Raw genomic sequence first — 23,358 nt, forward strand, 5'->3', positions numbered from 1 at the left:
AGATCCTGGAGGGACACCACAGCTGACATAGTGTGTTTGTGACTCCCAAGGTGACATGCTCAGTCCTCCCAGTGAGATATGAGGTGAACCAGTTTAGGGCAGAGTGAGAGAGTCCGATTGTGGAGTGAAGACGGTTGAGGAGGATGTCATGATCAACAGTATCAAATGCTGTAGTTAGATCAAGGAGGATGAGGAGAGATGGAGATCCAGCGTCAGCTGTCATCAGCAGATCGTTGGTGACCCTTACCAGGGCAGTTTCTGTACTGTGGCGGAATGATCGACACAGCCGGGCCAGGCTGGTGGTAAACAAACTTTCTACGGGAGCCTACAGAAAGTTGACCGTAGGAGCTGACTGGCTCGTTGGAAACCAACAGACTGCTAGCTAGCCAGCTAGCGTTAGTGGTCCGGGAGCTGTCGATAGCAGTGGAAAGTGCCAGCAACAGGTAACAGGTAGCAGCGGTTATCCAAACACGGTTTGTAAGTAGAAATGCAGTCAGCAGAAGATATAAGTTAGATGTTTAAAGGTAACATCTAACATCTAACAACAACAACAACAACAACAACAACAGACTTAAACTAGAACTAGCAGGAGGAGAACCGGCGAACAAGCAGTGCCAGCGTCCTCTCTCTCCTCTAGTCATGTAAGTATGACATTACATATCAAGAGTTCAAAAATAAAATGAACTAGTCAGAGATAAACAATTGTGAAATAAATATGGTAGTACTGATGTATTCAGTTATATTTGTGATGAAATTATATATCTGTCTCAGTGTGCTTTACAGACTTTACAGGATACGACTCCCTCTGTCCTTAGACCCTCTGTCTTTAGACCCTCTGTCTTTAGACCCTCTGTCCTTAGACCCTCTGTCCTTAGACCCTCGCATCGCACAAGGAAAAACTTCCTAAAAGAAACCCCATAATTAAAGGGGGAAAATGTTAGAAACCTCAGGGAGAGCAACTGAGGAGGGATCCCTCTCCCAGGACGCACAGATGTGCAATAGATGTTGTGTGTACAGGATAAACAATATAGTACAAATACAACATTTGACAGAAGTGATGTTGTGTTGAAAAAGAGAAAGTATGGATGAATCCAGGATAATGTCAAAAAGGCTTCCCGGTGTCCAGCAGGACCAGGGCAGCAGGCGCAGCCACGATTCATGATCCTGACGTAAACTTTATCAGTGGCAACCTGCCACATGAGACACAGAAACTCCGGGGATGATGCCCCGGATGATGAGTTAGTAACATACATTTACATAAATGCATACAGATAGAGAGGGAGAAGAAGAGAGGGAAGGGAGGAGAGAGGAAGAGAAGGAGGAGAGCAGGGAGGTGTCCCCCGGCAGTCTAAGCCTATAGCAGCATAACTAGGGGCTGATCCAGGGCAAACCTGAGCCAGCCCTAACTATAAGCTTTATCAAAAAGGAAAGTATTTAGCCTATTCTTAAATGTGGAGAGTGTGTCTGCCTCCCGAACACAAACTGGAAGCTGGTTCCACTGGAGAGGAGCTTGATAGCTGAAGGCTCTGGCTCCCATTGTGCTCTTAGAGACTCTAGGAACCACAAGTAACCCTGCAGTCTGGGAGCGTAATGCTCTAGTTGGTTTATAAGGTACTATGAGATCTTTAAGATATGCTGGAGCCTGACCATTAATTGCTTTGTAAGTCAGAAGGATTTTGAATTCTATTCTGTATTTTACCGGGAGCCAGTGCAGAGCAGCTAATACAGGAGTAATATGATCCCGTTTCCTTGTTCTTGTCAATACACGTGCCGCTGCATTTTGGAACAACTGAAGAGTCTTAAGCGACTTTTTGGGACAACCTGATAACAATGAGTTGCAGTAATCCAGCCTTGAAGTAACAAATGCATGGACTAGTTTTTCTGCATCATTTTGAGACAGGATGTTATGTTTGCAATGTTACGTAGATGAAAGAAGGCAGTCCTTGAGATTTGTTTTATGTGGGAGTTAAACGACAGATCCTGATCAAATATAACACCAAGATTCCTTACAGTGGTGCTGGAGGCCAAGTTAATGCCATCCAGAGCTTCTATGTCATTAGGAAATGCGTTTCGGAGGCGTTTAGGGCCAAGTATAATAACTTCAGTTTTGTCTGTGTTTAACATCAAGAAGTTGCTAGACATCCAAGTTGTTATGTCCTTAAGGCATGAAGTTTAGCCAATTGATTGGTTTCATCTGGTTTAATTGATAGATATAATTGGGTATCATCCGCATAACAACGAAAGTTTATAGAGTGGTTCCTTATAATATTGCCCAAAGGAAGCATATATAAGGTGAATAGAATCGGTCCAAGAACAGAACCCTGCGGAGTCCAACAAATTTAAGATAATACTGTTTTTATTATGATTTTTATTACGTTATACATATATATGTTATCCATATATACGTTATCCATATATACGTTATACATATATACGTTATCCATATATACGTTATACATATATACGTTATCCATATATACGTTATACATATATACGTTATACATATATACGTTATCCATATATACGTTATACATATATACCTTGTACATATATACGTTATCCATATATACGTTATCCATATATACGTTATCCATATATACGTTATCCATATATACGTTATACATATATACGTTATCCATATATACGTTATACATATATACGTTATACATATATACATTATACATATATACCTTATACATTTATACGTTATCCATATATACCTTGTACATATATACGTTATGCATATATACGTTATACATATATAACTTGTACATATATACGTTATGCATATATACGTTATACATATATACGTTATACATATATACATTATACATATATACCTTATCCATATATACGTTATACATATATAAGTTATACATATAAATACGTTATACATATATACATTATCCATACATTATACATATATACGTTATCCATACATTATACATATATACGTTATCCATATTTACGTTATCCATATATAATGTTATACATATATACCTTATACATATATACCTTATACATATATACCTTATACATATATACATTATCCATATATACGTTATCCATATATAATATTATCCATATATACGTTATACATATATACCTTATACATATATACGTTATGCATGTATATGTTATACATATATACGTTATACATATATACCTTGTACATATATACGTTATACATATATACGTTATCCATATATACGTTATCCATATATAATATTATCCATATATACGTTATCCATATATACGTTATACATATATACGTTATACATATATACGTTATAAATATATACATTATCCATACATTATACATACATACGTTATCCATATTTACATTATCCATATTTACGTTATCCATATTTACGTTATACATTTATCACTTAAGTATGAAGAAAACATGTTCTGTTGTTGAACAGATTCCTCTACGACGGCATATCAGGGCCATTGTAGCAAATAAAAATACAATAAAATCAGTTTTTAATCTCAGAGAATATTCCAGTTTCTCTTCCTTTTAAATATTCTTATTATATTTATTTTAAGCACAACCACAATATGCGGTCAGACATGTCAGGTCATGTTAACGATAGTGAAAAGTATGTTGTGTTTCCTTTCTTTGCCGATGTTTCATCCTTCCACCAAGTTTCATGACATTTGAGCCGACAGTTTTTCTGTAATCCTGTTGAAAGACAAACCAACCAAAAACAAAACGTCCTTGTCGGAGTAAACAACAAACATAAACGAGGCTTCATAACCATCAGACATAACAATGAGATATGCAGGATGTTCAAGGTTCAACGTTCATTTGTGGCTGTTTCACAGAGTTGCATAAGGAAATGCAGTTTTAGTTCCTTTAAGCTAAAGAAGCAAACTAAACAAACTGATGATAAATCCGGCATCTAAACATTAAAATTCAACTTTGACGTTTACTACTACTGTGTTATGTTTAGTACAAGATCATGTTTTAAATAAGTATGTTAAATGATTAGAAATGTATTTTTTTGATACGTCAAAATCTTGTAATCCAAGACGGCATGAGCAGCCCGGTCGTTATTAAAATCAATAATGTTAATTTCTCCCGGATTACGTTAGTCAACACATAGCAGACTGCGGATCGAGTCTGGTGTGGAACTTGTTTTCATTCTGCTGATAAGAGATCTCTTCCTTCCTGCTGCCCTGACGTTCATTTCCACCTCTTTCTTCTTCTCTTTCTCTTATTTTGTTCCTGTTAATTCTGTCAAAAGATGTTTTTGTCCAAACCCAAAAATAACCGTCAGATAGCGCTGCATGATGTGAAGAGAATTAGCAATATTAACTCAATATAATATAATATACTCAATATGATATAATATAATATATACTCAATATAATATACTCAATATAATATACTCAATATGATATAATATAATATATACTCAATATAATATACTCAATATAATATACTCAATATAATATAATATACTCAATATAATATACTCAATATAATATAATATACTCAATATAATATAATATACTCAATATAATATACTCAATATAATATAATATACTCAATATAATATAATATACTCAATATAATATACTCAATATAATATAATATACTCAATATAATATACTCAATATAATATACTCAATATAATATAATATACTCAATATAATATAATATACTCAATATAATATAATATACTCAATATAATATAATATACTCAATATAATATACTCAATATAATAATATATACTCAATATAATATAATATATACTCAATATAATATAATATACTCAATATAATATTCTCAATATAATAATATAATAATAATTTTTTAATTCTGTCACTGGTCCGTTATTTAGCTGTATGTTGGATTTAAATAACGTAACTATAGATATTTTTCAAGATGTATTTAATAATTATCCTGCAAAATCCGCAATAATAATAATAATAATAATAATAATAATAATAATAATAATAATAATAATAATAATAAGTTACTAAATGAACATCATGTGTTGAAGAAGACTTAAACTACAGATTGAGACGTCTCTCTTTCTACATGCTGTTTTTAATCCTGCCGTGATTTTCCTTTTGGATTTCATCCAAACCTCAGACCGCCCCCTGCAGCAGCTTTCACTCTCGCCGTATCTCCCTCTCCAAACTTGGCTCCTAAAAGTGAGAGTCTGGATATCGAAACTTCATGCAGAACAAACTTTAACTTGTAATTACAGGTTCTCAGTGTCTGTGTGGTATAAATCAAATCATGGGGGCCAACGATCTGAAGATGAACTCTGACCCCGCGGGGTTACGACCTCCTGCCCGACGCCGGAGTCCCTTCAACAGCATCAAGGTTCGTCTCGGTTATTTTGTTTGTGAAGGAAAATATTGCTTTCTGTCTTTTTGGAATTGAAAAAGCAATGTGCAGAAATGTTCCATTAATTGGACTGATGGAAGTAAAAAAACATCTCGAAGGTTTTGAGCAACTAGACTTAAAGAAATAAGAATTTACACCAAGTTACTAATGTTTCTCCGATGTGGTTTACACGCCACTTGGTGACATCAGGCAGAGTTAGAAGCTCCTCTACAGGTAACTTGAAGCACTGTTATTCTCGGGACTCGTGTTCCAGGTTTAGTTGTTTCTGTGTTGTGTGAGGAGGAACTTCACTTCCTGAAGTCCATCCTGGTATTGTTCTCTGCAGTCAAACATGTAAACATTTCCTCTCATGTCGTGTCACTCTGATGAACTCATCGTGTCGTACATCACTCATTACTTCATTTGTTTCTGCGTTGCACTTGTGCTCAGATTCTTTTTACATCAGGATTTTGCTGAATTCACATTTATTCAAATCAACAAAGACATTTTTAAAACACGACACCTGCCATGTTGGGACTTTTTAATTCTTCTTCTCTTCCTTCTTCTCTCTGCAGTTCTTTGTGTTTTGTCACAGTTTGCTGCAGCTGGCGCAGCTGTTGGTGTCGGGCTACATGAAGAGCTCCATCTCCACCATCGAGAGGCGCTACGGCTTGACCAGCCAGAGGTCCGGACTCCTGGCTGCTTTCAACGAGGTCAGTAGGCAAGAACACTGTCCCACAAAGAGACACATACCAACCAGGAAGAGACTCAAAATGACCACAAAGAGACACAAAATGACTACAAAGAGACACAAAGTGACTACAAAGAGACACAAAATGACTACAAAGAGACACAAAGTGACTACAAAGAGACCCAAAGTGACTACAAAGAGACACAAAATGACTACAAAGAGACACAAAGTGACTACAAAGAGACCCAAAGTGACTACAAAGAGACACAAAGTGACTACAAAGAGACACAAAGTGACTACAAAGAGACACAAAAGGACTACAAAGAGACACACAATGACTACAAAGAGACACAAAATGACCACAAAGAGACCCAAAGTGACTACAAAGAGACACAAAATGACTACAAAGAGACACACAATGACTACAAAGAGACACAGAATGACTACAAAGAGACACAGAATGACTACAAAGAGACACAGAATGACTACAAAGAGACACAACATGACTACAAAGAGACACAGAATGACTGCAAAGAGACACAGAATGACTACAAAGAGACACAACATGACTACAAAGAGACACAGAATGACTACAAAGAGACACAGAATGACTACAAAGAGACACAGAATGACTACAAAGAGACACAAAATGACTACAAAGAGACACAACATGACTACAAAGAGACACAAAGTGACTACAAAGAGACACAAAAATGACTACAAAGAGACACAAAGTGACTACAAAGAGACACAAAATGACCACAAAGAGACACAAAATGACCACAAAGAGACACAAAATGACTACAAAGAGACACAAAGTGACTACAAAAAGACACAAAGTGACTACAAAGAGACACAAAGTGACTACAAAGAGACACAGAATGACTACAAAGAGACACAACATGACTACAAAGAGACACAGAATGACTACAAAGAGACACAGAATGACTACAAAGAGACACAGAATGACTACAAAGAGACACAGAATGACTACAAAGAGACACATAATGACTACAAAGAGACACAGAATGACTACAAAGAGACACAACATGACTACAAAGAGACACAAAGTGACTACAAAGAGACACAGAATGACTACAAAGAGACACAGAATGACTACAAAGAGACACAGAATGACTACAAAGAGACACAACATGACTACAAAGAGACACAAAGTGACTACAAAGAGACACAGAATGACTACAAAGAGACACAGAATGACTACAAAGAGACACAAAATGACTACAAAGAGACACAGAATGACTACAAAGAGACACAGAATGACTACAAAGAGACACAGAATGACTACAAAGAGACACATAATGACTACAAAGAGACACAACATGACTACAAAGAGACACAAAGTGACTACAAAGAGACACAGAATGACTACAAAGAGACACAGAATGACTACAAAGAGACACAACATGACTACAAAGAGACACAAAGTGACTACAAAGAGACACAGAATGACTACAAAGAGACACAGAATGACTACAAAGAGACACAGAATGACTACAAAGAGACACAACATGACTACAAAGAGACACAAAGTGACTACAAAGAGACACAGAATGACTACAAAGAGACACAGAATGACTACAAAGAGACACATAATGACTACAAAGAGGCACAACATGACTACAAAGAGACACAAAGTGACTACAAAGAGACACAGAATGACTACAAAGAGACACAACATGACTACAAAGAGGCACAAAGTGACTACAAAGAGACACAGAATGACTACAAAGAGACACAGAATGACTACAAAGAGACACAGAATGACTACAAAGAGACACAGAATGACTACAAAGAGACACAAAGTGACTACAAAGAGACACAGAATGACTACAAAGAGACACAGAATGACTACAAAGAGACACAGAATGACTACAAAGAGACACAAAGTGACTACAAAGAGACACAGAATGACTACAAAGAGACACAGAATGACTACAAAGAGACACAGAATGACTACAAAGAGACACAAAGTGACTACAAAGAGACACAGAATGACTACAAAGAGACACAGAATGACTACAAAGAGACACAGAATGACTACAAAGAGACACAGAATGACTACAAAGAGACAGACAGGTAAAGAAACAGGTTGTATTTCTCTCCTCTCCATAATGCTGTCAGACACTTATAATAACAACCTGCAGCGCTCTCTCTCAATACTGCACCGATTTAAAACATTGTTGTCTTCATTGTGTGTGTGTGTGTGTGTGTGTGTGTGTGTGTGTGTGGTTGTGTGTGTGTGTGTGGTTGTGTGTGGTTGTGTGTGTGTGTGTCCAGGTGGGGAACACGGTCCTCATCGTGTTTGTGAGTTTCTTGGGGAGTCGAGTCCATCGGCCGCGGTTCATCGGAGGCGGAGCTCTGCTGGCCTGCCTCGCCTCGCTGCTCATGGCGCTGCCGCACTTCCTGGGAGGACCGTACGAGTACACAAATCACATCAGCTGTGAGACCAAACACACACACACACACACACACATAGACACACACACACACACACCTAGTTTATTGTTCCTATAAAGCTCAACTTCTGAGAGAATTTCTTAGTCTAGGAAAAATTCAACTTAGTCAAAAAAAGAAGAAGAATATATATATATATATATATTTCAGTAGTTTTATAGTTATTAGATTATATTGAGGATATTTTGAAAATATTTGGGTGCCAACTTTTGCCTAAAACTGTCCAAACAATTATATTGAAATTGGGAATTAGTGCATAAAGTGGCCTCTGACATACGCTCAGTATCAACAACAGTCGGAAATGTTGTGTTCTGTGAGACGAGAGGAAGCATGAGAACATCAGAGTGTGTGTGTGTAACTGTGTGTGTAGATTTAAACTCACAACAGCTACATTACATAATGCCTCATGTACATATTAAACACTTGTAATATAAACTTTAAACTGTTAGTTACATGTTTTACTCTATTCTCTTGTTTCCACGCAGCCTTCGGTAATAACAGCTCTGGCCTCTGCCAATCAGAGAGCACCGTCACCACCTCCTCGCCCAATCAGAGCTGCAGCCAGCAGCAGAGCCGTGCCCAGCAGGGCATGTACCCTCTGCTGCTCATGGGGCAGCTGCTGCTGGGTATCGGAGCCGTGCCCATCCAGCCGTTCGGCATTTCCTACATCGACGACTACGCCAGCAAGAAGAACTCCCCGCTGTACCTCGGTACGCCGAGTCATGTTTCCTACATACGCCCCAGTAAAGTCCTGGTGTCCATCAGGAGAGCAGTCAACATCTAATAGTTCTACCCATGATTGGTTGTTTTTGTCTCTTTGGTCGTTTTGCATTTTCTTTGTAGTCGTTATATTGGACAGTTTTAGTTCAGGTTCAGGTGTTTGTCAGCAGGACCACAGAAGAACTTCTGGCCCGATTGTCATGAAACTTGGTGAAGGGCATGGTACACGTTACATTTAGGATCTGAATCAAACCGTGCAGGTGCAGCTCTGCTCCGCTCGTTACACTTGTCTTTAATTAAAACAGCGTCAAGTTGAAAAGTAGGTCATGTTTGTACTTTGAGCCACACACACCTCCAGCTTCTGTTACCGCCCGGTGTTATCGGCAGTGTCACAATGACTCCTCCCTGCTCATAACCAGCAGTCAAAGGTTCACTTATTGTTTTATAAGTGAAGAAGGTAACTTGTCACAAAAAGAAATGAAAGATCAGATGAATCCGGTTAATTCAGCGTCAGAAAGCCTCTGACTGTGCAGCAGAGTGTCTGCAGAGTAACACCAGCCTGTGGCATCTGCAGCCTCTCCACTTACACAACAAACCTGTTTTTATTGCTTTCCTGGAACCAGCCTGAAGCTGAAATAATGATACCAGGTGCCAAACAGGATAAACTGGGCCCCCGGCACATACATGTAAGAGGCCCCTCATCCTGTCTATAGGAACAACAACCTCAAAAAGTCCATTCAGGTCATTCGCCGCCCTTTTAGTCGTTTTTCATGAGCTGAAATCCTAAGATTTATATGTACACTAAAGGCCTATTTCACAGATGTGTTTTAACGTGTGTTAGTGAGATAATCCATCCACCTCACAGGTGTGGCTTATCAAGATGCGGATTAGACAGCATGATTACTGCAGAGGTGTGCTTTAGGCTGGTCACAGTAAAAGGCCACTCTAAAATGTGCAGTTTTATCACACAGCACAATGCCAGCTGACTGCAGGAATGTCGAGCAGAGCTGTTCATTTCTCCACCACAAGCCATCTCTAGAGGAGACAACCGCAGACCACGTGTAACCACAGCAGCCCAGGAGCTCCACATCCGGCATCTTCACCTGTCTGAAACCAGCCACCCGGGCAGCTGATGCAACAATCGGTTTGCAAATCATTTCTGCACAAACTCAGAAACCGTCTCAGGGAAGCTCCTCTGCACGCTCGTCGTCCTCACCGGGGTCTTCACCTGACTGCAATTCGTCGTCATAACCGACTTGAGCGGGCAAATGCTCGCCTTCGATAGCGTCTGGCACTTTGGAGAGGTGTTCTCTTCAAGGATGAATCCCGGTTTTCACTGTACAGGGCAGATGGCAGACAGCGTGTGTGGCGTCATGTGGGTGAGCGGTTTGCTAATGTCAACGTTGTGGATCGAGTGGTCCATGGTGGCGGGGGAGTTATGGTGTGGGCAGGCAGATGTTATGGACAACGAACACAGGTGCATTTTATTGATGGCATTTTGAATGCAGAGATGCCGTGACGAGATCCTGAGGCCCATCGTTGTGTCATTGATGCACCACTATCACCTCATGTTGCAGCGTGATGATGCATGGTCCCATGTTGCAAAGATCTGGACACAATTCCTGGAAGCTGAAAACATCCCAGTTCTTGCATGGCCTGCATACTCACCGGACATGTCACCATTGAGCATGTTTGGGATGCTCTGGATCGACGTATACGACAGCGTGTTCCAGTTCCTGCCAATATCCAGCAACTTCACAGCCATTGAAGAGGACCAACCTCCCACAGGCCACAACCAACAACCTGATCAACTCTATGTGAAGGAGACGTGATGCACTGCGTGAGGCAAATGGTGCTCACACCGGATACTGACTGCGCCCCCCCCCCTTGATATGCCACACCTGTGAGGTGGATGGATTATCTCACTAACACAGATTTAAACACATTTGTGAACAATATTGGAGAGAAATAGGCCTTTTGTGTTCATAGAAAAAGTCTTAGATCTTTGATTTCAGTCAAAGAATGGGAGCAAAACAGAAGCGTTGCGTTTGTATTCTTGGTCAGTGTTTTTATTTAATTTTGCCTCATTCGTCGTGGTTTTAGTTCGTAGTCATTATGTGAATGTTTTAAATAGTTTTGCATCTATTTTTAGTGATTTAGTGATATTGACTGCACAAAGGGATTTTGTTTAACATTTACGGTGGAAATGTTGAATCTGAGAACTGAACGTCCTGTGGTTCAGTTCTCTTTGGTTTTTGTTGTTCTGATGTTTTTCTCGGTTGTTTTTCAGGAATCCTCCTCGCTGTGACCTCCATCGGCCCGGCCCTCGGCTTCATCACCGGCTCCTTCATGCTGCGCTTTTATGTCGACTTTGACAAGTTGTCCAAAGGTGAGGAGCCGAACATTCACAGCTGAATGTCCTCCAAGCTCATTTATTACACTTGTTTTAAGACGGAGGATTTCCTGCATATATATATATATATATATATATATATATATATATATATATATATATATATATATATTAGTGAAGTAAAAACAGGCTGATTAAAGAAGACACATATCTGACAGAGTTCAAGCTAAAGTAACATTTTCTCGCTGATAAAATGAGACGTTCAGTAGCTGTGAAAACACTCCCTAAACCTTTCTGCACATCTGGTGTTAACTTTAAGATTTTGAGTCAGGTTTATAAAAATAATTAGAATCATAAACTTTATTTCTATAGCACCTTTCATTCAAGAAACGCAGCACGAAGTGCTTTAAACTGCACATAAAAGAAACATAAGACAGGGATAAAATGCCATTATTAATGTAAATAAGATGGAAAAAAAGGCTTAATAATAATAAAAATAAGATTAAATTAAAACCTGCAACCGGTAAGTCTCTGTGTGTGTGTGTGTGTATGTGTGTGTGTGTGTGTGTGTGTGTGTGTGTGTGTGTGTGTGTGTGTGTGTATGCATACATGTATAATATGTATGTTTAAGAGGACGTGTTCGTTTATGCAGGACGTTTTTTTCTTGCAAACTTTTGTGTGTGTGTGTGTGTGTGTGTGTGTGTGTGTGTGTGTGTGTGTGTGTGTGTGTGTGTGTGTGTGTGAGTGTCTAGCTTTGTGATTTATTTGTACTCTGGTTTAAGCTGATTCTTAAATGGATGATTATGCAGAATAATAGAAGTTTAAAATAGAGAAGGGTTTTGTGGGGATTTCTTTGGGATTAAAAGGTCTTTATCAGGACAGAACTGTAAATAATAATAACAGTAATCTTTAATTATAGAGCATTTTCATTGTCATAAATCAGCTTTAATAGGAATAACAGATGAAAACCACTTGGTGTATAAAACGCATTTTAAACATTTTAAAGGAAATAAAAACTCCGGTTTTCCGGTAAATTCTGTTTTAAAAGGGACTTAAAGGAGGAAGATATCCAACATATCCAGTCTGTGATTTTAGTTTAGTAACAAACATCCAGAGACATTAGTTTGTGTAGTTTGTGTTTAACAGGTTTCATTTGGTTCCTGTGGGAACAGACGTGCAGCTCTCAGGGCGTTCACACAGTGACAACGTCTCTTCAGATTACACAACTTTCTCTTGCTCTCACACATGATCAATACATAACTGACAAAACTAAATTCTTTGCACGCCATGGTTTAGTAAATAAAGTGTGTATTTCTGCTGCTTACGTCACGATCATCGCAGCAAAGGATAAAATAATAATTATAATAAAGAGTTTTAAGTTTTCTGAGTATTACAAACGTCTGTTCAGTATTTTGGCTTCTGAGAAAACAAGATTAGTTTTAGACATTTAGAAATGAAAGTCAGGATTTTACTCAAATTTACTGACATTTTCCCCCAAAATAAGATGTCAAAGTTCTGCGTAACATCCATTTATATTATGAATATTACATGAAACAACATTATATATAATATCATGAATATTATTATGTTATATAGACCTGTTTATGTTTGTATGATATTCACAACGACCTCTTGCTCATGCAAATGAGTCTCTTTCTTTATGTTAAAGATATCTGCACAGAAAAATCCACCATTGTTTTTGTGTGTTTTCATTCCTCCTGCTGGGAAAAGATGCACTTCAGGAATCTACTGTTTCTGTTCTGTCATGTTTTTTGTGAGTATCAGAAAGCACTAGACTAGAACTGCATCTCGTTGTGCAACCCTGTGTTGACAACAAATGATCCTTGAATGCTGTGTAGTACAGATTTTGCACAAAATATTTTCTTGAAACCTTCAGTTATAATCGCAGCGCAACCTCCATAATCCTCGACATAATCCTCAAAATAATCCTTGACGTAATCCTCGACATAATCCTCGACGTAATCCTCGACGTAATCCTCGACGTAATCCTCGACATAATCCTCGACGTAATCCTCGACGTAATCCTCGACGTAATCCTCGACGTAATCCTCGACAGTAATCCTCGACAGAATCCTCGACAGTAATCCTCGACGTAATCCTCGACGTAATCCTCGACGTAATCCTCGACGTAATCCTCGACGTAATCCTCGACGTAATCCTCGACTGGGAAAAGAGGCACAAAAAAGGAGCGGAGAAAACAAAAAACCTTGCGAAAACAAGAATATGACCCTAATCACAGAGATCATTTTATCACCTCCGTGTTTGGAGAAATAAGGTTGGGGATCTGAGGTGGATATTTTTACTGGACAAATGACGGACATGGAAGATTCACACGGGATTAATATCACAGATAACTTCGCAGTTATTACAAAATCCAGGAGATTTGACACATGAGGTGACGCAGTAACTCAGAATTATAAACATTGAGATAAAAGATTATTTTTGCTATTTAAAACTTCTCCGACATTGGCCACAGATGCTTTGTCAAAGTAGCTTAATGCTAACAAACTGATCAAGTAGAATTTTATTTCTAAAGACCAATATCTCGTCAGGGTTTGTTACAATCTGCACGCACATACAGAAAGTGTCCTCAGACCTTTGCAGCGGATAAGGAAAAACTACCCCAAAACCCCACTTCTGTATCTTCAGATGTTCTGATGAGAACGTCCAACATCGTGGACGAAAAGCGTTTCTGGGTTCATGTTTCACGTCTGCTCATATTTCAGGACTCGACAGTTTGTTGAAACGCTCCGGACGTTTCACGCCTCTCTGGTTAAAGGAGCTCCGCTTACTTTTCAGCTTTGTTCAAACAAAAACCTATTTCCTTATCATGTGGGTGTGTGAACAGATTGTGTAAATCAGTGTGTGTGTGTGTGTGTGTGTGTGTGTGTGTGTGTGTGTGTGTGTGTGTGTGTGTGTGTGTGTGTGTGTGTGTGTGTGCATGCATGTATAATATGTATGTTTAGGAGGACGTGTTTGTTTCTGCAGGATGTTTTAGTGTGTGCATGCATCTAGCTTTGTAGGAACCTTGACCTGGAAAGTGAGGGCACTTTGAATAGTGGCGACATTGTCCGGTCTTTACTTCTTCAAATGGCCGTTTGGGAATTAAGACTTGATTTATTTTCCTTCCATGTTTTGTAATGTTTTGATAAAGATTTGTTGAAGTTGGTGTAAGGGTCTTTGTAATGCATATGCTAGTCACGGTCCCCACAAGTCTAGAAGTAGAAAGGTTTGTGCATGAGCAAGCTTGAGTGTTGATAAGCGATGGATTATTGTCTCAGTCACTGGCCTTTGTTCTGCATATAAACCAGTGTTTTATTACTGAACCGGTTATTTATTGCTGACGTGTTTTATTGGCTGAGGTTGAGCTTTTCAACAGACGTCAAACTCGGTAAGAACTGAAATATGTTCCGAGAAGAAGGCCACATCTTTACACTGAAGCAAATACATTTAATTTATTTCATTAACATGTTCTGTTCACACTTTGTCGTCCAAACAGATACACTAAAACAACATTTAAATGTTAAAAATACATTCAAAATGTCTACATATGTGTATAAATTTGTATGCCCACATATATTTATATTCAACGTGTTATGAGTTCACAGATACAAAATACTTGACTGTGCTCTTTGTAGTTTCTGTGATACAGCCATTTTCTTATAGTATATTTAGTGTTTTCCCCTAAAATATAATGAAATATAAAGAAAAACTCACTTTTTAGCTTAACAGTTTGAATGATTTTGGAAATGTCTTCTTCAAACCCAGAGAACAAAGGAAAGATTTCAGTTGACAGAGGACTCAGTGGTCCGACCTGTTGAGGCGTGTTGGTGGCACATTAAAATCTTGCAACATAATTTACACAACTTCCAGTATACTTATATACTTATATAATTAACTTGCAAGATCCCATGAAAATAATCTGTCATGTAGCAGCTAAAGAGACCTAGCGTGCTGTGAGCAACATATAACGTTAGCATGTGTATATCGGCTACATTTCTATCTTCATCGTATCCCAGCTGCTGGGCTATCAAAGACATTGTCCTTTATTTTGTTGTTGAGGAAGTTGTCGCTGTGTTTGTCCTACATTACTGGACGGCCCATTATTCCAAAACACCAATAGTCCCAAAAAGAACCCATTGCACAGAAAGAAGCCTGTTGGTCCGTTACCCCGAAAACAAACACCACAACCAGAAGCACATGGGTATGTATTATTCAGAATGATGGGGATAGTTCAGTTGGAACAAAGGATTTCATTGGTCAAACATATATTTCCACAGGTCGAGGTTGGTCCCAATATTTTTCTATTTGTTTTAGGTTTTTCTTTTTTCGTGCTAATTTTACGTGCAAAAATCTTTTTTCTGTTTGTAGCATTTTCCGGTTAGGACACGGCGATCGGCTGATAGTATTCAGGTTTTCTCGTTTCTCTGGACGTGCATACATCACATTCACAACATGCATCTCAGGGTTTCTACTTTATTCTTCTGTAGCAGCAAAGGATCTGGGACCACGTACGGTACACAACACCACAGGTGTGCTCTGTGCGCGTTAAGGTGCTCCCTGTGCTGCTTTGGGCGTGTGTAATGCTGTTCTTTAGGCCGGAGTTCTCGTTCCTTGCTCCTTTATTTTCAGTAATTAGGGCCTTGCATGCCAAGTTTTCTCAGGGCCTGGTACCCATCTCTGTAACCAGACATGTTTGATATTCACGCTCCACGACATCAGGCTCCTGAACAGTTCGGCCAGACGGGAAACTATCGTGCCAGGTTTAAAATGATCAGATGCGAGTCATAACCACGATAACAAATGTGCGTAAAAGTGTAATTTTACAAAATCTGTATTTAAAGACTTTTTGACCCACGTTGTTTTTATTTTAAAGCAAACTGACGTAGCTATGATGCATGGGAGGGGGAATGTGACTAATAGACTACTAATACAAAATGAAAATACCAGACGGCACAACTGGAAGCCTGTTCACACTCTGCATTAATACACTGAAATATTCAAAGATTGTACAAACTCTCTACAAATGAGCACCCATTATTACGATATCACAAATTAGAAGTACGATGATTATCGTTTGGGTTTGGAGATCAAAGACCATCAGCGTCTGTCAGGGTGCGGTTTAAAATCCAGATAGACGGGCAACAGAAGCGAGTCCTGCGTTCCAACATGTTGTGCTCATCGCAGCCTCCTCGTCTGACAACCTCTTTTAAATCAACCACACAGACACTGAACCTCGTCCATGTAACCCAATCAAACCTTAAACATTGACGTGATTGAAAACAGTGATTCAAAGTTGATGAATCAACTTTTTATTTTGTAGTTTGTTATGATGTTATCAATAAAGATTTCAAAACGGAGTCAGATTTCACAAAAACATGCTAATGTTCCAATAATATTCCTTGTATTGATATTTGGTGGATATTATGGGAAACTGTGTTGACGCCCCACAGGCCAGATTATTTTTGTAAATCTATGATTACATGATAAAGAAATGATCCCTCCCTACATGTTCTTACTTCTCACTGATTTTATTTTATTTTTCTTTGCGGGACATTTCAGACGATGTCTTCAGACAAAACTGAAACTCATCTCGGGGAAATGTTTGATAAAAAGAAATATATAAAAAAAGAAATCATCTTTATTGTGTTTGAAATAATTCTTGTTTCTTTCCTTTTAGTTCTGTTCCTGTTTTATGATTTTGATGTGAAATGTTTTCTGATTATAAATAAATGAAATGTGACGCACAGGTGAGATTAATGAATGACGTCTGCCGATGTCATAACAGTTTAGTTTCATGACTGTTTGCTTTGTTTCTTCCAGACCAGATCGAGATGAACCACCAGGACCTGCGCTGGGTGGGGGCCTGGTGGCTCGGCTTCCTGGTGGCGTCCTGCCTCCTCTTCCTCGCCGCGCTGCCGTACCTCTTCTTCCCCAGGAGCATCCCCAAAGAAGTGAGATAGAAGAACGTTTTAACAAATAAATGCAGGTCTTAATAACTTTACGGACATGCTGCGCATCTTAAGATCAGTTAGATTCTTCACATATTGCTCCACCATTTACACCAAAGTATAATTCATTCGGACGGACCGACATGGAAGAGAGTGAGGCCTCCCTGCGATCATGAAGTCTAAATATTGATCTTCCTTTAGTCCACACGGGTCAACCGCTCAAAATAATCAGAAAGCTTTTTAACAAAAGGAATCCAAGTTGTGAACATTGTGAGTCAACTTTAACTGACATAAACGAAATGTTCTCGTCTTCCTGCACCGTGTTGTTGGGTTGGCTTGTTTTCGTTACCTTGCTGCCACCTATTCCGCCGACGTGTGTGAGGAGGCTGAAGAGACGCGTTGTGTCGTAGACGAGGCTCGTGAACTGTCTCAGCTAGATCAGATAAATGAAGCAGTTATTCCATATCATACTTTTTAGACAGGAAGTGTTGATACTGGTTTAAATAAACATTTAGTCTTTGCTGAACAAGAGTTTTGTCCAAAGGAATGAAAGGCTTGTTGAGTTCTGTGGTTGAGCTATTAAATAAAGTTTTACGGTGCTCAGATTTAAACTTTTGCACAAACTTGCACTTTAAACTTTGAGTGTTTGAACGGTGTTTGTGATAAATAAGTTTAAATAAAAAGAGCCACGTTGTGCGTTACTTCCCTGAGGTGAGGAGAATATTAGTTTCACAGTTTGAGCAAGATGCTTTTTAATTGGCCAGGTAATAAAAGTATTATGATTATAATATTACCCGCCGTGTCCTGGTCTGAAACATCTCCACGTGTCGTGTGGTGTTTGTGAACATGCAGGAAATATCAGGTGGGATAAAAGCTGAATGTGGCTCCTGCAGTATTCCGTGTCTGAAGGCATTAAGGGTTAAACATATTAACTTTGATGGGTTAGTTCAGCCGTGCGTCAGATTGTTTTTACTAAAATAAGCCGGAAATGTCCAACAGAATGTCTGAACATTTGTTAGCAACAATATGAAATAAAAACAAAGAAACAAACACAAATCAGAGCCAGAATAACAAAGTTTGATCAAAGATAAGAAAAAAAAACAGAAACTGCTCCACAAGCTGTTACAGGAATCTGTTTGAGTTAAAGAGTTGAACTGTGCACATGTTGTATTCAGTGATTTATATTCACTAGCTGGCTGCAGACAAACTTTCACTTTCAAACTCCAGATATCTGAAGTTTCTCTCACATGAAGGATGTTAAAGCAGCTTTGACTGATGGTTTGTTTCCTCACCTCTTCAGAGGACGTTACTCGGGTCTCTATCTATATTCAACTTTATAGTTTTGGGTATTTCTGCACCTTTCAGACGTCAGACGTCAACTGATGGATGTGTTGGCACTGAATGGAAGGAAATCTTTCCATAATATAAAGCTTTAAATAAAAGCATGTTTGTGTTGAGTGTGCGGATGCTACGTGTTTATCATTTTTACAGTAAACATACAAAATATATATTGTAAATAAGAAATAAGAAAAGATAAAAGTGTTTCAATCAATATGCAAAACAATTATTAACAGGAACTAAAAGTTGTCTAACTATCAGTGAGGATGTGGCTATTTCCTGGAGGCAGTATGTATCTACAGAAAAATCTTTTTTCAACTATTTTAATACTCGATAATCGTTAAAGTAACTTTTCCTGCAGAAACTTCTTTAAAGTTTGTTTTCAGCCTCAAGTATGTAAATCTGCTGTTTTTCTGTTTTAGTGACAGAACAAAACATTTCAAGACATCACGTTACTATTAATCTAGAAAATAATCTGCAGATGAACCAACAATGAGTTTTTAGTTGGGAACTAATTTTTCACTTTATTCCTACACGGAAGGAATAGGCTGGAATTTCAACAGCATGTTGAAAATAATCTGCTATCTGCTGCTTTGTGTTTGAACAAGGTGTTGAGCAACCGGCTGGCATCTCGCCTCATTTCTTTGAGGAAACATTTGCAGTTAAATGTTTTTTTGTGTCGGCGCCAACACTCCTCCACAAACTGAAACAGATTCCTGCAGAGACACAGTCAGAGAATCATCTGGCTTTAAACACCATAAACTCTCTGAAAACTTTACGACTTTTAGCATTGACCAAAACATGCTTCAGATAAAGCAACTTGCTTCACACACTGATCGTAGTTTATAATCCCAATGTTGTGATCATGGATCCTCTTTAACAGCTCAGAAAATATATTATTATATTATTATTAAGTTCCCTAAACCTGCAGCCTCTGTAACATCCAGCAGGGGGCGACTCCTCCGGTTGTGTAAAGAAGTCAGATTGTATATGAGAAAATGTTTCTACCATCATACCACTGCAGAAGAAGAAGAAAGCTGGATGTAAAGCTTTCATTTATGTTGTTTCATAATTAAAGTGAAGGTCACATCAGATCTGTGTGGAGTCGCAGGTTCATGTACGTCATCATTCACTAAATCTTTCATCAGACACCAACACAAACACAGGAAGACGCTAAACAACTATAACGTCTGTGTCTCCTGCTCCTCTGTAGAAGAGGTGGAGGGGCCTTTGTCTCATAATCTTCCCATGATCCTCCCTGATAGACGACCCTGTCGGGGGGAATTGGCTGGTAGATGGACTGATAAAGAGCTTCACCTTGAGGCTGCTCCGTCTCCTATCGGAGGTTAAACTTTGAGGCATGTGGATGTTTATCAGAAAGGCTTTTATCCTTCTGACTTGTTTACCTCAAGTATCTTACAGAGCCGTGAATGTAAACTTTCCCAGCATGTAGTGCCTCCGTCAGCAGCAGCGCCTGCAGACTGAACATAACACGTCCAGCATGTGATGTTCTGCTTCCATATTTGTGCAGGATGGCGCCGACGATGTGGAGTCCAAACCGGACAGCAAGCAGCAGCTGCAGCAGACAGACGGAGACGTCTCACTCCTTCAGTTCCTCAAAAGTAAGAGTCCTCTTCCCCTTCTGCTGCCTGTCTGCAGGCAACTCAAGGCCATCGACAGTTCAGTCACTGACGAGGGATTAACAATCAGCCCGGAGTCATGACTCAACTGCAGCTTTCACATCTGATGTTAAGCAAGTGTGTAATAAAGTGTGTATCCAACACACAGTCATCAAACCCGTTAACAGCAGAATGTAATAAAATCCTGATTTCTATGATGAATATTTGTAGTTATGATCCGGACTGGAGTCGTTAAAAGATTTAACTCGTTTTGAAAATAAAATTAACGTACAAGTATTAATAAAGCCGTTATATAAAGGGGACGTTTGTTTTCTTTAATCTGACACCTAAAAATGCATTCAAATGAATGTTGTTGCTGTTCACTGCTTATAATGAGCTTCATTATGATGCTTTGAGGGGGATTGTCTCTGTCCATCAGACCTCATCAGCTTTACTGTCCCTCAGGTTTTCCTTGTATCGCTCTGCGAACGCTGCGGAGCCCCATCTACCTGCTGGTGGTTCTGGCGCAGGTTAATCTGGCGGCGCTGCTGTCCGGCCTCGCCACCTTTATGGCGAAGTTCATCGAGAAACAGTTCAGCCAGACGGTGTCCTTTTCTGCCATGATGATAGGTGAGCAGCAGTCTGAATGTCCTCTCAGATCAAACTGAAGTTATATAAAGTTACCACAAGGAAAGTCGGGGTCAAATGAAATACAAGTTTTTGTCTTCTCCATTTCTTTCTTTCAGGAGGAGTTTGCATCCCGCTGGCGGTGCTGGGCACCGTCCTGGGTGGGGTTCTGATGCGGAGGTTGAATCTTTCGGTCAGCGGTGCCAGCAAGTTGTGCACCGCTGCCATCCTGCTCTGTCTGTTCTCCTCCACGCCGCTGTTGCTCATCGGCTGCCCCACCCAGAAGGTCGCCGGGGTCTTTCCTCAGAGGTAGCTACACCGTCACTTTACATACAACAAGTACACAGAGGCCTGGGGGGTCGAAAGAAACACTTTCACTACTAACAGGGAACTAATTTCACCACTCTCAGGAACATTTCACTATCGACTGGGAACTAATTTCTTTCCTGACAAGGAACTAGTTTCACTATTGACATGGAACTAATGTTGTCACTGACAGGGAACTAATGTTGTCACTGACAGGGAACTAATGTTGTCACTGACAGGGAACTAATGTTGTCACTGACAGGGAACTAATGTTGTCACTGACATGGAACTAATGTTGTCACTGACAGGGAACTAATGTTGTCACTGACAGGGAACTAATGTTGTCACTGACATGGAACTAATGTTGTCACTGACAGGGAACTAATGTTGTCACTGACAGGGAACTAATGTTGTCACTGACGGGGAACTAATGTTGTCACTGACATGGAACTAATGTTGTCACTGACAGGGAACTAATGTTGTCACTGACAGGGAACTAATGTTGTCACTGACGGGGAACTAATGTTGTCACTGACAGGGAACTAATGTTGTCACTGACGGGGAACTAATGTTGTCACTGACATGGAACTAATGTTGTCACTGACAGGGAACTAATGTTGTCACTGACAGGGGAACTAATGTTGTCACTGACGGGGAACTAATGTTGTCACTGACAGGGAACTAATGTTGTCACTGACAGGGAACTAATGTTGTCACTGACGGGGAACTAATGTTGTCACTGACGGGGAACTAATGTTGTCACTGACAGGGAACTAATGTTGTCACTGACGGGGAACTAATGTTGTCACTGACGGGGAACTAATGTTGTCACTGACGGGGAACTAATGTTGTCACTGACGGGGAACTAATGTTGTCACTGACGGGGAACTAATGTTGTCACTGACGGGGAACTAATGTTGTCACTGACGGGGAACTAATGTTGTCACTGACGGGGAACTAATGTTGTCACTGACGGGGAACTAATGTTGTCACTGACGGGGAACTAATGTTGTCACTGACGGGGAACTAATGTTGTCACTGACGGGGAACTAATGTTGTCACTGACGGGGAACTAATGTTGTCACTGACGGGGAACTAATGTTGTCACTGACGGGGAACTAATGTTGTCACTGACGGGGAACTAATGTTGTCACTGACAGGGAACTAATGTTGTCACTGACAGGGAACTAATGTTGTCACTGACAGGGAACTAATGTTGTCACTGACAGGGAACTAATGTTGTCACTGACAGGGAACTAATGTTGTCACTGACAGGGAACTAATGTTGTCACTGACGGGGAACTAATGTTGTCACTGACGGGGAACTAATGTTGTCACTGACGGGGAACTAATGTTGTCACTGACGGGGAACTAATGTTGTCACTGACGGGGAACTAATGTTGTCACTGACGGGGAACTAATGTTGTCACTGACGGGGAACTAATGTTGTCACTGACGGGGAACTAATGTTGTCACTGACGGGGAACTAATGTTGTCACTGACGGGGAACTAATGTTGTCACTGACGGGGAACTAATGTTGTCACTGACAGGGAACTAATGTTGTCACTGACGGGAACTAATGTTGTCACTGACAGGGAACTAATGTTGTCACTGACAGGGAACTAATGTTGTCACTGACAGGGAACTAATGTTGTCACTGACAGGGAACTAATGTTGTCACTGACAGGGAACTAATGTTGTCACTGACGGGGAACTAATGTTGTCACTGACGGGGAACTAATGTTGTCACTGACGGGGAACTAATGTTGTCACTGACGGGGAACTAATGTTGTCACTGACGGGGAACTAATGTTGTCACTGACGGGGAACTAATGTTGTCACTGACGGGGAACTAATGTTGTCACTGACGGGGAACTAATGTTGTCACTGACGGGGAACTAATGTTGT

General features: G+C 39.6%; 1 protein-coding gene across 3 annotated transcripts in view; it reads left to right on the forward strand.

Annotated features, from left to right (window-relative positions):
• The window catches only part of slco2b1 (solute carrier organic anion transporter family, member 2B1), a 34,415-nt gene that overhangs the window by 3,010 nt on the left and 8,047 nt on the right, over positions 1 to 23,358 (forward strand). For all 3 annotated transcript variants that reach the window (XR_003833404.1, XM_029447588.1, XM_029447589.1), the window contains exons 2-10: positions 5,224 to 5,342; positions 5,921 to 6,058; positions 8,338 to 8,500; positions 9,000 to 9,224; positions 11,525 to 11,623; positions 17,432 to 17,562; positions 20,429 to 20,519; positions 20,982 to 21,146; positions 21,263 to 21,452. Coding sequence is in view for 2 of the 3 variants with exons in the window: in XM_029447588.1 (XP_029303448.1) it covers positions 5,256 to 5,342; positions 5,921 to 6,058; positions 8,338 to 8,500; positions 9,000 to 9,224; positions 11,525 to 11,623; positions 17,432 to 17,562; positions 20,429 to 20,519; positions 20,982 to 21,146; positions 21,263 to 21,452 (1,289 nt within the window). In the remaining variant the exon portion in view is untranslated. The remainder of the gene's footprint in view (positions 1 to 5,223; positions 5,343 to 5,920; positions 6,059 to 8,337; positions 8,501 to 8,999; positions 9,225 to 11,524; positions 11,624 to 17,431; positions 17,563 to 20,428; positions 20,520 to 20,981; positions 21,147 to 21,262; positions 21,453 to 23,358) is intronic.

This window comes from Cottoperca gobio, chromosome 14 (assembly GCF_900634415.1).
Source record: "Cottoperca gobio chromosome 14, fCotGob3.1, whole genome shotgun sequence".
NCBI classification, from domain to species: domain Eukaryota; kingdom Metazoa; phylum Chordata; class Actinopteri; order Perciformes; family Bovichtidae; genus Cottoperca; species Cottoperca gobio.